Source organism: Festucalex cinctus, chromosome 15 (genome assembly GCF_051991245.1).
Source record: "Festucalex cinctus isolate MCC-2025b chromosome 15, RoL_Fcin_1.0, whole genome shotgun sequence".
NCBI classification, from domain to species: domain Eukaryota; kingdom Metazoa; phylum Chordata; class Actinopteri; order Syngnathiformes; family Syngnathidae; genus Festucalex; species Festucalex cinctus.
In genome coordinates, this window is record NC_135425.1 from 19,128,630 (window position 1) to 19,146,225 (window position 17,596).

General features: G+C 37.9%; 1 protein-coding gene across 9 annotated transcripts in view; it reads right to left on the reverse strand.

The window, feature by feature from the left end:
* Positions 1-1,656: 1,656 nt before the first annotated feature.
* astn2 (astrotactin 2) overlaps positions 1,657-17,596 on the reverse strand; it is a 295,092-nt gene continuing 279,152 nt past the window's right edge. For all 9 annotated transcript variants that reach the window (XM_077496750.1, XM_077496751.1, XM_077496748.1 and 6 more), the window contains 3 exons: positions 7,633-7,733; positions 6,982-7,165; positions 1,657-3,809 (listed from right to left, as the gene is read on the reverse strand). In XM_077496750.1, coding sequence (XP_077352876.1) covers positions 3,566-3,809; positions 6,982-7,165; positions 7,633-7,733 — 529 coding nt within the window. In that variant the 3' untranslated portion in view covers positions 1,657-3,565. The remainder of the gene's footprint in view (positions 3,810-6,981; positions 7,166-7,632; positions 7,734-17,596) is intronic.

Genomic DNA, 17,596 nt, shown 5'->3' on the forward strand with positions numbered 1-17,596 from the left:
AGTTAGGCATTTTTTATTTGATTAAAAAAACGACCATGGCGACCAAGGCGTTTATTTTGTTAAAAAAACGACCACGTATAGTAAGGCGTTTTTTTTTTGTTAAAAAAACAACCATGTATAGTAAGGCGTTTTTTATTTTGTTAAAAAAACGACCATGTATAGTAAGGCGTTTTTTATTTTGTTAAAAAAACGACCATGTATAGTAAGGCGTTTTTTATTTTGTTAAAAAAACGACCATGTATAGTAAGGCGTTTTTTATTTTGTTAAAAAAAACGACCATGTATAGTAAGGCGTTTTTTATTTGATTAAAAAAACGACCATGTATAGTAAGGCGTTTTTTATTTTGTTAAAAAAACGACCATGTATAGTAAGGCGTTTTTTTTATTTGATTAAAAAAACGACCATGTATAGTAAGGCGTTTTTTATTTGATTAAAAAAACGACCATCTATAGTAAGGCGTTTTTTATTTTGTTAAAAAAACGACCATGTATAGTAAGGCGCTTTTTATTTTGTTAAAAAAAACGACCATGTATAGTAAGGCGTTTTTTATTTTGTTAAAAAAAACGACCATGTATAGTAAGGCGTTTTTTATTTGATTAAAAAAACGACCATGTATAGTAAGGCGTTTTTTTTTATTTGATTAAAAAAACGACCATGTATAGTAAGGCGTTTTTTATTTTGTTAAAAAAACGACCATGTATAGTAAGGTGTTTTTTATTTTGTTAAAAAAACGACCATGTATAGTAAGGCGTTTTTTATTTTGTTAAAAAAACGACCATGTATAGTAAGGTGTTTTTTATTTTGTTAAAAAAACGACCATGTATAGTAAGGCGTTTTTTATTTTGTTAAAAAAACGACCATGTATAGTAAGGCGTTTTTTTTTTTGTTAAAAAAACGACCATGTATAGTAAGGCACTTTTTATTTGATTAAAAAAAAACGACCATGTATAGTAAGGCGTTTTTTTCCCCTCTAAAAAACCGACCATGTATAGTTAGGCATTTTTTATTTGATTAAAAAAACGACCATGGCGACCAAGGCGTTTATTTTGTTAAAAAAACGACCACGTATAGTAAGGCGTTTTTTTTTTGTTAAAAAAACAACCATGTATAGTAAGGCGTTTTTTATTTTGTTAAAAAAACGACCATGTATAGTAAGGCGTTTTTTATTTTGTTAAAAAAACGACCATGTATAGTAAGGCGTTTTTTATTTTGTTAAAAAAACGACCATGTATAGTAAGGCGTTTTTTATTTTGTTAAAAAAAAAACGACCATGTATAGTAAGGCGTTTTTTATCTGATTAATAAAACGACCATGTATAGTAAGGCGTTTTTTTCCCCTCTAAAAAAACGACCATGTATAGTAAGGCGTTTTTTATTTTGTTAAAAAAACGACCATGTATAGTAAGGCGTTTTTTATTTGATTAAAAAAACCCGACAATGTATAGTAAGGCTGATTTTTGTTGTTGTTGTAAATGACCATGCTTAGTAAGGTGTTTTTTTTTTGTTTTTTTTGTTTTTTTGTTTTTTTTAAAAAAACAATGTTTAGTAAGTTAAAACGGCCATTTACACTCAATGAGACCAATACATTATTAGGTATATACATTTCTTTTTTTTTTTTTTTTTTTTTTTTTTAATATATCACATTCTCCAGAAAAAAAAAGACAATAAAATCCACATTATACAGTTTTATACAAGTGTACAATGTACAATATAATTTATTTTTACAGTTTATATGACATAAAATGAACATACTGTAAATGTAAATAAAGGCATTGTCTAGGTAAAAAAAAAAAAAAAAAAAAAAAAAAAGCAAATAAGTAGAGAGAGATAAGCTCTCGTTTTTTTTCATAGGACATTTCATTTCATTTGGGCGATTGAATCTTATCATGTGCTCTTGTAAAAAGGTTTTGCAGGAAACAATTTGAAAAGTTAATAACACGTTCATAACTAGCCTATTTTCCTGCTACAAGAGGAAAAAAAAAAACATGGGTATACAGTGCAATGAAAACTACATTCAAAGCAATTACAGCTCTTGTGGTTGTGTTTAATTATTTTCAAAAGAATCAATAAAAAAAAACAAAAAAAACAAACAAAAAAAAAAGAAAAAAAACAAAAAGAAAAAAAAATCAAAGTTCCAATGTTATTTTTGTATACAATCTGACTGAATTCTCTTGAGAACAGGCTCATGGTACATGGTAAACACAAACATAACCCGTTTTCAATGGGACAAAAATGATCAATGATGAACTTGATTATAAGCGTACAAAATGGGCTTTATTGACCTTATCGTGAGTTTTGTCACATCATAAACCATGAAAACATATAAAGCCTTGTAATACAATTGTTTTAGGTCAGCCAAACATGTTCAGACAGGTTCATATTAAAAAGATACTGTGTATATATTTTTTTTCCTATTTTAAATGAAGGGGCGGTGCTTCTGTTTTGGTTAGCAAACATTCAAATGGGTGAATAATTGGGGCACTTTGGAGTATGTCCTCCTCGGTACTTTTAAATGTACTGGCTATGCCAACAGTCTTTTTCAATGGTCACGTATGAGTCTGCGGGATTAAACCAAAACTTTTTGCAAAGAGACCGACCGACGAGAAGCCAAGACATCTTAATCCTGATCCAGGATCCATTTGGAGAGTATCTTTGAATTTGAAGAATTGGTTATTTTGTCTGGATTTGAAAATCTAAAAACAATGAATGCAATGACTTGAACATTTCTCATTTTTAAGTTATGATTAACTCATTTGCTCCCAATAACGTGTAAATACGTTTTTTTTGTTTTTTTTACATTTTAAGTGTCCCAAAGACGTATGTTTTTTTTTTCTTTCCATATGCTAGAGCATACAGAAGGCTTTATGCAGCCTCTCAACTGCAAAGAACGGTTGCAGAAATGGTAGTTAGTACACAAACGGCCAGCAGGTGGCAGCAGAGCAAAGGAGATCAACCAGGGCCATCTAGAAAAAAAGCTAAATTACTTACAATTTTAAATAGATTTGTGAAAACTGATGAAACTTAGCTCTCTTCTAATGCTAATTGCTGCAAAACGGAAACAGATAGATACATACTTTCTTTCTTTTCCATGCTTTTATAGCAATTGAACACAATATTCTGTGGGCCTTGCAAAATCAGTCAAAATTCAGTAAAACAGCCGGGAGCGAACGGGATGGCTTCTGTGAAAATGGCTGGGAGTGAATGAGTTAAAAAAAGAAAAAAAAAAAGAAAAAAAAAGGCAAATTTACATTTAAGATTTTGAACTTTTTTTTTTTTTTTTAAATCTCTCTTTTAAGTGTTTCACGTAAAAGCATGAACAAAGCAACGACAATGTTACATTCAACGTATTTAAACAGACAGCTGGCTGATTGGCTGAGGATTATCTTCTACCCTCCATCAACATCTATCTACATTTTCACGTCGCTCTTCTGTTTTTGGGTCTTACGCTAAAAGTAAGCCACACACAATTGTTTATCGTCCAACGGATTCTTCTTCGCAGAGACACCCACTGCAGGGCGACGTCAGCTGCTGCATCAGTCAGTGACATCACAAAACGCAAGCGCGTCTCACCGGAGTTTGGTGTTGCTGTACGTATTGCGCTGTACAGAAATGAGCTTCTCCGTGCAAGCGGTGCGGCCTTCGTGCAACGAGCCGCTCCACGCGCCGCCGCCGCCGGGGATCCGGCCGTCGTCGCTGCGGCAGTAGACGTACGCCATTGTGTCAGTGCGGCTCTGGATGTGTGTGCTGCGCAGGAGGGATCGGCAGTAGTGGCTGATCTTGTCCACCCGTCGGAGGATCAGGTTGGCCTTTCTGGGAGAATCACACAATGAACAATGCACTTGAAAAACAATTCCATGCTTTTTTGGGGGATCAAGAAGTATGTGACGTATTGTTAGTTCAAACCATATATATATAGATTTTCACCCCTGGACCATAGTGGAGAAGAAGAAAAAAAAAATCCCACTTCCATTCAGAATGACTCCCACTCCCATACAGACAGTTGCACTCCTTTCTCTTCTCGTGGACATTTTAACCTGTACTGTCCCAATATTCCGATAACATTCACATGGAGTAACTAGAGCTGCACACTCAATTCCGGTGCATTTATTATTATAACCTGTCAAATATTTTTCAAAGACTCTAATGATCTGGTCTTTTTTTTTTGTAAAATTTGCTCACAAAAAAAAGTCTTCCTAATGTTTTCATCACTTATTTCAACAGTTTATGCAATGAACATGAATCGTCAATTATGGTTCAGAAATTCAGCAATTATCATCTGCCCTGTAAAATTTGATGTCATTTTTATTATTCTGGTATTTTCCCTTACTAATTTACCTCTCAATTTGATAATGTATTGAAGTTTTATTAGTCGATGCAATTAGCAAGTACAGATTCTTCCAAGAATTGTGAATTCCTGTGTCCTATTTTTCCTGGTGTTCATTTATGATACTTTTGTAATGAACATAAATCATGAATCATTTTCCGAAATACAATTCAGTTGATTTGCTCACAAATCCCCCCCCAAATTCTTATCAATTTATTTTCCGTTACTTCACCTGTTTACCTGCCAAATATGTTTTGTTAGGTTTTAACGTTATGTACAGTAAAGTTCTTCTTCTTTAATTCTGTCAATTCTTTGGCCATTTTCATCTTGTAAACTACTGATATTTTAACCTAAATGTTCACTTAATTTTTTGAAGTTTATTTTTTTCTTCAGTAGTCTACTCATCGGACATTAATTGTTATTCAAAGAACTGCCACTTCTTTCAACTGTTAGTCCATCAGCTGAGAGTTCACAAAAGTTGTGCTTGCGCATATGTTATCAAGGTCAACACAGAGGTTTACCTGATACCACAAAACAAACGAATGCACCAAAAAATGAATAACATAATATTTGTGGTAGCGTAGCGCAGTCGCTGATTCCAAGCCGCAGCAATCGTGTCCTGCCTGCCAGCGTGGGTCAAAACTATCGCATGCAGCTGCGTGTTGAATTGTCAGATAGCGATGTTGTTGAACAGCCCACCAGCTGTCTGGAGTCAGAGAAAGCGAGAATCTGGATATGCGGCTCCGCTGCTTGCCACTGTTTACGACGCAAAAGAGGAAAGATGCTTGCAATGCAGAAAAACGACCGAATACACCTACAGTTGGGTTTGAATTCAAGGTTGTTAAACTGGTGGGGATTCTGAAAATGAGGAAAACACACACGGAGAAGGGGGAAAAATTCCATTTGTTTTGAAAAGCAGCGTCTGCTGAGCATCAACATCTGTCTTTAGTTAGGCAAAAAGGAGTACAGGCATCCTTTTCACTTATTTGCTGAAAATGGGGGAAACATTTTCTCATTTCCCCACTTGAAAATTCTTGTGTCTGACACAACAGAATACCAAACACATAATCAAGAGAGACTCACAAGCGTGTGAACTGGAGACAAATGAAACGTTGTGATGCTGAACAAACAGAAAGCAACAAAAAACACACAAGTTGGGAGACAAACTAGGAATTGACTTTCAGGTTAGAGCTCATTTCATTATGTTTGGACTCACGTGAAGAAATTCAAGAGTGATGCATGGGAATACTTTTGCATTTGTGTATTTGGGAAAAACAGTATTGATGTTGAGAATAATGCAGCTATAAATAGAGCTATTCAAATGAATCCACGTGGACGTCGGGAAGCTCCAAGGAGAGTTGGTGCCTGGTTGAGCGCTGATTGTGCTTACGTTTCAGTTGGCCATTCTTCTTTTGGTCTTTAAAAAAAAAAGCACCACCAATAGAGCACGCTTGTAAATTACTCTCAATGAGGCTCCAAGCCTGCCAACTTCAGGCAGTAAATAATCTAAAGCACGCTCATCCAGAGGACACCCCACCAATCCCCTCAACACACCCAAGACCACCTCACCGGTGCCCACACACAAAAAAAACATCATGCAGATATTGGCCAACAGATTTTGCACTGACCAAGGCAAGCTTACAAACAATATATCAGAGTGTCTCTGGGGAACAACAACAGCAAATGTCACCTTCCATCCATCAACTTCGAACTTATAGTCCATCAAATGTGGCACAATTAACAGTTCAATCAAAATTATTATCTCAAAAGTCAAACCAATTTGGCATGCTACCTCACAAATGGTGACAAGGAAAACCATGATAGCCAAGGTGAAGTAGGAAAGAGTATGGATACTGCAGTAACACAACTGTTCTATCAGCGAATGCTAATGTAAATAGAAGAGGTTTTAACCAATTAACTATCTGAAGGGAAAACCAATATAACCAAATTTGCTAAATTGCCGGGTTTTGAAAAGCATGTAAATGCACAAAAAAACAGAATATGCACTTATTTTGATTTTCAAAAACCTGAATAAGACCCCTGAGTTACTCCTTTTCTAACCCGAATATTTGGTCTTATAAACATGATCGGGGTACATCCTTACAAAGAAACTATTCGTAACGAATCTTGGTCTACAGCAGGGATTACCAACTCCAGTCCTCATGTTTTGGATGTTTCCATCCTCCAACACACCTGATTCATAAGATCAGCTCATTAGCAAGCTCTGCAGAAGCCTGATAACAATCCTGATCGTTATCATGATGGATAGGTTTTTTTTGGAAATGAAAATATGGCCACTCTAATATACGTACATAGTAACTGTCTGTTCACGCATGCAATCAGATTATCCCGAATGTTTCATAAACTAGAATTTACACCTGACTGAATATTAACTGAATGTAGACGTAATCAATTTTAGTGACAGGATTTTAAAGACCTTTTCATTCACCATCTTGGCATTACCAGTAGAGTGAATAACTGTAAGCTAAATTGCCAGGCTGCACCAGGCAGTTCTCATTATGTAAGAAGCCTCAGGATGACTGTAATGGATGCGAAATAAAACGTCACAAAAACGTCTAGACGATAAAACTGTTAGATTACTCAGACGTCTAAGTGGGCTCTATTTTAAGCACCCTCTGCTATTCCAAATCCTCTCACCTGGGGCCCAGCTCGTCCTCACTGCGCCACACAAAGTCGCCAAACTTCTCATAGAGGGAATTGTAGTGGTGCTGGACTCGGTAGAGCAGCGGAGGAGGGATTTCCATCAAGGTGTTGTACGCCAGCTGCTGTTCCTTGCCGCTGGTGTAGCCGTTGTACAAGTTGTACACCTTGTCTGCAATCTCTTGAAAAGCAAGGGAAAACATTCAGTTTGAGGAGATGAATTGAAGTGTTCAAAAAGGACATTGAGTAGGTTGTTTTGAAAAATCTCAGTCTACAATTCGGAATTTTTGAGGTTATGTTGCGTTGTTTTTTCTCCCAAAGCCATTTGGGTGAAATTCTTCATCAGTTTTTTTTTTTTGCCAGTTCAACACCAAGGTCGTTTAAGTCAGTGCAGTGACAGGGAAAACAAGTTTGTTAGTTTATGTCCTTCAGATGTGTGTCCTCCAGAGCAGCAGACCAACTTCGTATGATTTATTAGCGTAAATTACAGAACGAAGAAAAACAAAACCACCCGGCATTTGAGAAACTGTAATGCGATAATTGCTCGATTGTATCATCAGGGTAGGTTTTTTCTATTTTTCCTCTTTTGTGCTTACCAGGAAAACACAAAAAAATGGAAGACAGCAACAATTCTGAGAATGTCTGTACCTTCAGCTCGGCTATCGTCAACCATCGGGCACGACGTTCTTACAGAGACGTAGCTGGCATCCGAGTGACTGCCCCGGCTGTCCACCGCATAGAGAGTGAACCTGGGAACAACAATTAACATGGTATTAACATTCAAAAAGCAAACATTTGACCTAAATAAAGTTGCGATGTAAATGTCTGTAGGACATTTAAATCTTATATTATTTCATATCTGCGATTGACTGGCAACCAGTTCAGGGTGTACCCCGCCACCTGCCCATAGCCGGCTGAGATAGGCTCCAGCAACCCCTGCGACCCTTGTGAGGAGCAAGCGGTTCATGAAATGGATGGATGGATGATTTCATATGTAAACACCTCTCACCCATCCAAAGTTTAGCATTCCCACAGCAGGAATATGAAACCCAAATTGTTGCTAATGGAACGTGCCATAGTCTATCACTAACCTATGATAACCCAGCAGTCAAGTGATAATCACAGTAAATATTTGTACAAAAAACACTCATATGTCATAAAATATACAACAAACAGTATAGATGAATTCAAATCGACCATTAATGTGATGTAAAAATTTCAAATGATAATATAAAACACGCAGTGAAACAGTCTGTGAATAGCTAGCTAGTGCGGAAGCTAATGTAGCAGTCTACGCCTTAGCTCAGCAGATTCAAAATACAAAACAACAGTGAAAGCAGAAGCAAAGTCATTTGTAACAACATTGTGTTGTAACAATAAGAGTCCGGTCCAAAGGCAATGAACCAAACAGGAAGCAGCAATTCATTAATATAAAACCAGGAACAGTTCCAAACATCGGACCCAACAAAACCAACACCAAATGACTTGGAGCCATTTCTGTTTAGAATTCCTTCACGGATGCCTCTGGTCAAATTGTTCTTCTTTTACTACTGTCAGCCTTTCAGAACGACATATGGAGGTAATCCGTCGATGCCGGCTGAAGTGAAGTCTTTGGGTGTAGAATGACAGCTCACATGCTATGATAATGTCACATGATGCTAGCTTCAAATTCAAAAAAATGTTTGACCAAAAAATTTTGGACATATTTCCATCCATTTTCTATGTTGCTTGTGTCATGATCCTGTTCTCAGTCTGTTTTGTCTGGTGTTTTTCCAGTGAGCGAGTGAGGGGGCGTTCCCACCAGCACCGCACCTGTGCCGCATTTTAATCAATGGACTTTAAGGACTCTGGGAACAACTGTCACCTGTTGGACAATTCCTTGCTCGCTGCTGTGTGTCAAGTTATTCTCTGTACCCGTTGTTGAATCCTCGTTGTGGCTCGCCATATGCAATAGTTTTTGTTTGATAGTGTTCGGAGTTTTTCACGTGTAGTATTCTTGCGTCGTCTTCAGTTTGTGCATATATAGTAGTCGTGCTCCGCGTTGATATGATAGTCGTCGTCCTTGCGGGTTTTTTGTTAGTACTTTTGTCTGTGCGTTGTGTACGTGTTTTCGGTTGTTTTTCCTCCCGGCTCTTTTTGCCAGCACCTTTTGTTACCTTTTATTTTTGTGTTTTTTTCTGTTATAAATTGCCAAATTGTATTTTTCTTGTCTGGGCCTACGTTTCTGGGATCGTCTTTTCTGCCAACTTGTGTCGGCTCGTGTGAGATTGCCCTACTCCGGTTCATAAGTGAGCCGGATAATATGATCACTAGCCAATAACAGGGTAGACAAACAAACATTCATACTCACATGAGAACATCATGCTAATCACTTCTTCAATGTGCCCGCACCTTTCTCACAAAAATATTCAACAATCACTTGAATTTGAAGTTAGCACTGTATGAGGGCTTTTTCGAAAGAATCCACAGGTTTGAATAATGTTTAGGAGTAAAACAGGGTCTGACTTGTGTCCCCGTGAACTCTACCAGGCCAAAGATTTTCCCTGTGGAAATGTCAAACAATACAAAAGATTTTTTGGGAGGCCTCAGTGACAGACTTCAGGACCGCTCAGTACCCTGATAGTATGGCACGGGAAACGGTTTGAGACGGTCGGGGATCAGACGCGAGCACATCTCACCTTTAAATGGCCTTTTGCAAATGTCAAGGTGTGTCATGGCGAATGAAAAAGGAAGTGCGGGAAGAAACGGACCATGTAGAATTTGCACACATTTAGCCAGCAAGATTCATTTAGTGGCAAAGGAAAAACTCATGTTTGCTAGCATAACCATGGAGAATCTTTGTGGTCATTTTCACTCAAAACCACAAAGAAAATTAATGTATTGTATTAAAGGTTGTTCAGTTTTACTAGACTCTCTGGGGGGAAGAATCACGGCTGAACGACAACTCCCTGAAGTTTCTGTTTGTTTTGTCACACCTGTGTCACCTCGTAATATCTTATATCCAAGCGCGGCTATGCCAAACCTCAGTCTGGCCGCATAGTCCAACAACCGGTATAAGTGAAAGCACCTGCGCAGATCCTCCCATGGAAACTGTTACTGAACGTCTGCTCGTTTATCCCGCGGCTGACTGGGCAGGGCATCTTATATTTTCAGACCATTGCGCTCATAGTTGCGGTTCAATATTTGGTGAAAAATGAACTGTATGCAAAAAAAAAAAAAAACAGTCCATTGGGGCAAAGAAATGCACAAACACTAGATCTGAAAAATCATCAAAATGCAGAACTGTATCAAAGACGCAAATTAATAAATGGGTATATACGTATCTAACAGAAACTATCATAACCTGTTTGCAAAAACCATACATATTTGAAAATGTAGTTCATATGTTATTTCATTCATTAGCGACAGTGTAGTTCAGACATACGTAAATATAGCAAAGTTGCTACTTTTCATTTGTCGTTATTTAATAATAATAGTAATGTGCCGCTGAGTGGCTTTTGGGGTAGGGGTGGGTATATAGATGGGCCATTGATGGGCCATTATCTACAATTTAGGACATCTGTAATTTAGAACATACGTCTATCATGGAAATATTGGTCACACCAGATGATGATTGGGCCAACACATACCGGTAATATTTTCAAATTGAATCAAAGTTACGAAGCTAACAATTAGTCATCTATACAAAACAAGCTAGCTAGCCACGCAAGTAAAAATATGAAAATAGAAAATATGTGTTTGCCAAAAGTAATATTTTTTTCAGGTACATTCTACATACACTATGTCCGAATATGACCACTACATATACCAGTTGCTAAAAAGGCTAACTTTTATTTTACATGAGACGGAAGAAACCTGATAGCTGCTCTCATGTGTGGCTGACAAACTCCTGTCTTTAAATGTATTACAAAAAAAAAAATCCCAAATTGGTAATTTCTTTTTGGTTGCACCACATGATAATTCATAAAATGGGCATCATCGGACAAACTTATCTGCCAGTAACCGAAATACATAAATAATTTGCACTATAACGCATTAAAAAAAGACAAAACAATTTCAACATTACGTTACATATTTCATGTATGGTTGTGTAAAAGTCTGCGATTGGCTGGCAACCAGTTCAGGGTGTACCCCGCCTACTGCCCGAAATCAGTGGGATAGGCTCCAGCACCCCCATGACACTTGTGAGGAATAAGCGGTCATGAAAATGGATGGATGGATGGTTGTATAAAAGTTGTATTCGTATTAAAACTTCCTCTAAAAAAAAAATCATGCATCAGTTATTAGTTTGTTACATTATATTTGGTGTTTAAAAAAATCATGGGAAAACATCCACAAGCACAGCAGTGAATGCTTTGAAGGAGCAAATTAATTCATAAGTATGAAATGTTTCAACATTTTTATTCAATTAGTGTTTCTAGAATTGCCACTATGAAAACAATTCAGACTACCGCAAAAACACAATGAGACAGAACAACCGAGCCCAAATTCCAAGTATTAACCATGCCTCATGCACAAATTCAGAAAACATACGAATTGGAATATTTTTATTGCATTTCTACCGAAACCCATTTGCAATGTTTTAAATTATGTCTATTGAGGCACGGTCCAAGTACTGCTTGTTTTGGTTGTAACGTGACCTGTTTGGGCATTGCTCGCATAGTTTGTCTGATCTTGTGAATGTGGTATTCCCCCAAGAACCTCACCCAAGTTTGCATGAGATTTGGTGGCTCCTCTGCCCAGCAAAAACAATGTCAGCCTGTGAGACTTAAACTGTTCACAGTATTACATGCAGATGGACAGATGGGTGCACAAAGCGAGCAGGAAATTAGGATAACTATAGACTTATCTCAACAAGCCAACACTATCAAAGGCCTTGTTTATTTATCCGTGTCTAGCTGTCATGGATAATAAACAGTTTGTTTATTCATTTATCGTTATCAGTGTTCTAATTATTGTGCTTTGTGTTATATTTACAACAATTTGTTACAGCTGTGGTTGTTATTAAAGTGCTTCACAAATAAGGAGTTGAGTCCAGTTAAATATGCATTGTAATGCTATGGATTATACTATACCAGGGTTGAGCAATTTAAATGCTGGAGAGGGCCCACTATTTTTCAGCAGTACTACTGGAGGGGGCGGGGGGCACCAGATTTATGAAAAACATGACATTTTAAATTTGGAAAAAATATGTGCACATGTGAAAAATACGTATAATAAATAATACATACTAATATGTAAACAAAGAGTTTGAAGCAAATAAATTAAGCACAATAACTTATTTTTTCTCTCACAAAAATCAACTCACTCAAAATTTTATTATTGTGGAACTGTTAGTCCTGCAAATCACTACAAATCTGCATAATTTTTTTTTTTTTCCATATTTTGGATTTTTCCACAGTTTTGCAGGATTCTTCTTCTTCTTTTTTTTTTTTTTTTTACTAATTTCCCCCCATTTTTCATGGAAAATATATACAGAATGTACAGTTACCCTTTTATCAACTAGTATGTATGTAGTGCTCATATTTTGGACATCATGTAGTATGACCTGGTGGAAAAAAAATAATTTTGTCCAACAAATAATATATTTTCATTCTAATTTACTTGTTTGGCAAGCTTGCTTGTCTTGTTTAGATGGCTAATTGTTAGCTTCATAACTAAATAGAAAATATGTGGTGTGCAAAGGAAAAACATACCGGTCTATTCTATTCTATTCCCGATTATAACAAGGGAGACATTTTATCAAGGCAACCCAATGTCTATGTTTGCCAACATTTCATAGCAGTGTTTTAAAACTTGGCTTCAGTCTACCCCAACGGCAATTACAAGGTTGTTATGTGCAGTTATAAAATAGTTTCTGCCAGGACTTTAAAGCCTCTCCGGGGACTCGACTGTGTAGATGTTTTTGTTTGCTGGTTTGAGACAAGAGTGGGATAACTGCTCATTGTGCAAAGACATTAACATATTATGTGGAAATGGAGGGGAAACATATTTCAGCTTCATTCGCATATCACTGAAAAGGAACTTTTTTTTTTTTTGGCAGCGAGTTTGGGTTTCATTCTTAAGATGCGATTGAGAGACGGCGCAGGGGGTCGAATAAACAGGGTGTCCGATGATGATAAAGATCGCTTGGGAGCACAAAGAAACCAAAACGTGGTCTGGCCTGCCACGAGAATGTCAAACATCAAGTATGAAACTTGGCAAGACGCACACAAACCTCTGTGGCCACCCACCCTCACTTCAATCCCCCCCCTTTTCAGGGGGTATGTTACATACACGTAAACATACTGTAATCACAGGCGACTAAAAACGAATCCTAACCTTGACCCCAAAAGGCAGCCGTTTCCTCGCTAACAGCGGATTTGGCCTTTGTCCCCGATTTAACAAGCTCCCCTGCAAACTAGCTGCTTTTTAGTGCCAAATGTGTCCTTGGAAAAGAGCAAAGTCAGGAACACGCACACACTTTTAAGAGGCGGCTTGTCTGGCGCAACACTTTGGGTCCCCGCGAACCTGTCGAACCCCACAGGTATAAGTCAGTCAATTTACCTAACACACACATGCAAGGCCACGCACGTATGACCTTAAGATGCCACTACAAACACTTCAGTCCATCAAAACTGTTAGGCCCCACAGGTATAATAATAAAATCACACAAAAACAGTCGCACACATAATTTTAATTAACACACACGCTTAACGAGACACTTTCTGTGCCAAACACTTTGGTCGCCATAAACCTTTATAGCAAATTAATTAAATTAAACTTAGACAGACACACACGTTTACCTTTGTATCGTAGTGGGGACATGTCAGTGACCCCCTAACCCTAACCATCACAACTGATTGCCTAACCCCAACCAAAACCCAATTCAAACCAAAACTCTAAAACCAAGTATTGAACATCAAAAAGACATCTGAAATATCCTCACAAGATCAAGTCAGTCCCCACAATGGTAGTTAAACCAGGGAAAAAAAAACAAAAACGTGTGTATGGGCCCCATATTGTAGCAAAGAGAAACACACACGCACACAAAGTGGTCTGGCATCTGGCTGGTTGTGACCTCGTGCCATAGTTAGGTGAAAGCTCAGCAAGCAACAAGGTAGACAAATGTCAGATTAGCGTGTAAATGAACTACATTGACATTAAAGTGAGCAGTTTCCTCCTAATCTAATGAGACAGTCAAAGTATGTCCCAACAAGAGATGACATGACAGGACAAGAAAGCCCAACAGGAGAGGATGCCTGGCACAAAGTGACAGCCAGCGAGAGAGAGAGGATCAATTAAGGCAGTATTTTTGGCATGCGGGTGGACGCCAGGGCAGAAGGGGACGCCTTTTCCATGACATCAGCAGTTTGGACGCACATCAGTCGAGGCAGCCCACAAATCAATCCGAGCCGCGTAGAATTGTTTCTCGCCGCCACAAGAATTTGTGGCAGCTTAGAATATCTGACTGCTTGGAAATCCTCAAATCTTGCAGATCAGCAGCAGCATCGGGGCCCAAAATAACAAGTGACAGCATCTTGAAAATCCAACAGTCGAAAAACGTATTGAGCAGTTGCAGCCTGTTCACTTTCGTCAACTACTTTGGCAAGCAGACGGGGCCTCCGCTCGGAATCTGACTATGCTGCAATCGACGGGCAATACCTGCTCGCGTTTTCGACAACGGTTTCACATGGGCATCCGCTTATTACATTTTGGATGGGGAAGGAGACACTGGAAAGAAAAGAAAGCGGAGGCATAAGAAAATGAAAACGCAAGACAGTTGATGTACTGCCGAGTAAAGAGAGAGAGAGAGAGAGAGAGAGAGAGAGAGTGAGAGTGTGTGGACAACATATAATAAACCCTATCCCCCAAATGCTCATGAGTCATTCTTTGGAAAGGTTGTATGGGTCATTTAAGAACTAACAACTGACCTTTTTTGGTGAGGTGGGGGGTGAGTCTTGTGCAACAACTGGCGCACAATATTTAACTTCAAATATATCATGTTAACTCATTTGCATGCCAATCAAAAACAGGGAAAAGAAATACATTGTTGTCTATTTTTGGCTAATATTCTGCTATATAGGTGCCTAAAGGAGTTAATAGGACGGGGGAAACAAAAGGCCACGGTTCACACAGGCCAGCAATAAGATGGATGGGTTGGCAAAGGAATTCCAACAAATGGACTGTCTGGTCTGGAGACGGACTTTCGTAGACAATTAGAAGCAGCTGAGGAGTAATCAGGAAGATGTTGGGCAGTTTGCAGGAGATGAGGACATTGTCCAACAATGCACACAGTCAAAAACAAATGGGAGGTAGAAAAACATCAATCAATGACACATTTTTGGGGTATGAATGATTCATGAGTCAAGAGGCCAACTTGTGAAAATAATCAGCTCAAATAATGAGTTTCTCATCAGCAGCGTTGTGTTCATATCCGTTGTCAACAGAGAAGGATTAGAGATCCAAACTGACTAAATTTAGAAAATTTATTGGACAATTGTTGACGGTTTAGAAGCGATTTTCCTGTTTGTAATTAGTTTCAGTGTGCATTTCCCAAACTTTTTAGTGATTGCCTGCTGTTCTGCCTGTGTCCAACTGTGACATGATTCAGCACCGTTTGCACAAGTTTCTGTTCTCCAACAACGGCAACATTTATAGGTGTTTGTTCAATTAATCGATGAATGCATTACAAATGATGTCCACTTCTACGCCTTTCTGGTTCACATGGAGACTTTTTTAGTTATTCTGATTGAAATTATTCTGAAAGACGTTCTGTGGTCAACTGTTTACATGTGACGCGATCGATTCCAATTCTCCTTTAATCAGGTCAGCATGTGATTTAACAAGATGGAGCTCATTCGTCATTAGCACATAGTTGTGATAGTTTTAACACTTGTATTGAAGCAACAGCTTGATAAAAACAAGTACTTTAAAATAAGTCCTCCCCTCACAGACAAGCTCTTGGCAAGACGTCGGCATTTTAATGGGCGGAAACGATGATGTCATGACAGAGCTTGCCGGCCATTCCGATTGAATTGTTTACATGATGCTCAGATTATCAAAAATGAATATCCACCTCTGTGAATCTGAATTAAATTCCATTAAGATTCAGGCTTTTTCATTCTGATTGAGGTGTTTATATGGAGCATTTTCATTCCGTTTGGCCATTCCCATTCATTCTAATCGGAATACATGGCTCCATGTAAACCCAGTTATGACTCCTCCAATCTCTCCGAGCTCAGTGTAAACTTTCCTCTGACAACATCATGTTTAAAGACGAGCAAGTGACGAGTCACTGGGCTCATGATGTCAAAATGTGAATAGCATTATGATGAGGACTGGTTATTGAACGATTCTAATCAGACCAGCAATGCATTGGTTGATCAATGGATCCATTTTTATTTTCTTTTTGCCATTGGACATGTGCATGTAAAAGTTTAGAGAAGGCCAAATAATATCTACACGTAAAGGTGATAGGGCCTCATAAACCAATGCTGCTCGAGTGTGGTGTTCGTGCACAGAACTAAACCTGTAAGTGAGGAGTTTTGAGAATTGTCTGAGAAAAATATGTTTGAACTTTTATTTTAAGCCTGCTCTGTTCTAAAGGATCAAAAAAAGATATTACAAAAGTCTTTGACTCTAAATATATTTTCCATTTGATGATTTTACATTAATTCCTAGATTTTAATCAAATAAAAATGTTACAAGATTTGTACAAAATAGTAGTATAAAAATGTGATTAATCACGATTAATTGCAGGATATTGTGCGATTAATTAGTAGACAGCCTTATTAGTTTAAGTGCTCGAGCTTAGCATCTACTATCCCTAAAACATCATCACAATATTGTATGATTTAGACATGTTTTTATATATAAAAAAACAGCCATAATCAATTTAGATTATGAAATCAAATTACTTCAACAGTATCAACCATTTTCAGAATTGAGTGCTTTTCAAATGGGAGTCTGACGTCTCCAATGCAAGAGCCTGCTGCCATAGCAGCCTCTCTAATGATCAAGTCTGACGCCAACTCCAGTGGAGGTTTTATCTGGCTACCTGATTTAGACAAGTGTGTTTGGCTGCAAACAGATGTGCCCTCAGACGTAATTTCGACGTAAATTCGGCCCTTATCAGTCCAAAACAACGCTGTGAAGAATGCATAAACAAAGATAACAAGGCAACAAAGTTTGAAATGAGCCTCGTTTTGTAAGTTCGTGTAAGTAGAAGAGATTTCTTTAGATTAAACCAATGGTCGTTCCCCAAATATTCTTATCTACTGATAAAACTTTTGGGAAAGTCATGATTGTGAAGAAAAATGTTGATTGGAATTCCTACAATGCAGAATAAAGTATTAAAAGCTGTAATGTAACAAAAAATGGAAATTTATTTCACAACAGGATGCATGTGTTTTAACCTTCATCCATCCATCCATTTTCTTAACCGCTTACTCCTCACAAGGGTCATGGGGGTGCTGGAGCCTATCCCAGCCGGCTTCGGGCAGTAGGTGGTGTACACCCTGAACTGGTTGCCAGACAATCCCTTTTCAATATAATAAATGTTTAGAAGTTAGGATTTGAAATTGTATATTTATTTTCTTACGAAAACAGACCACTTATGTTACGTGTTGAT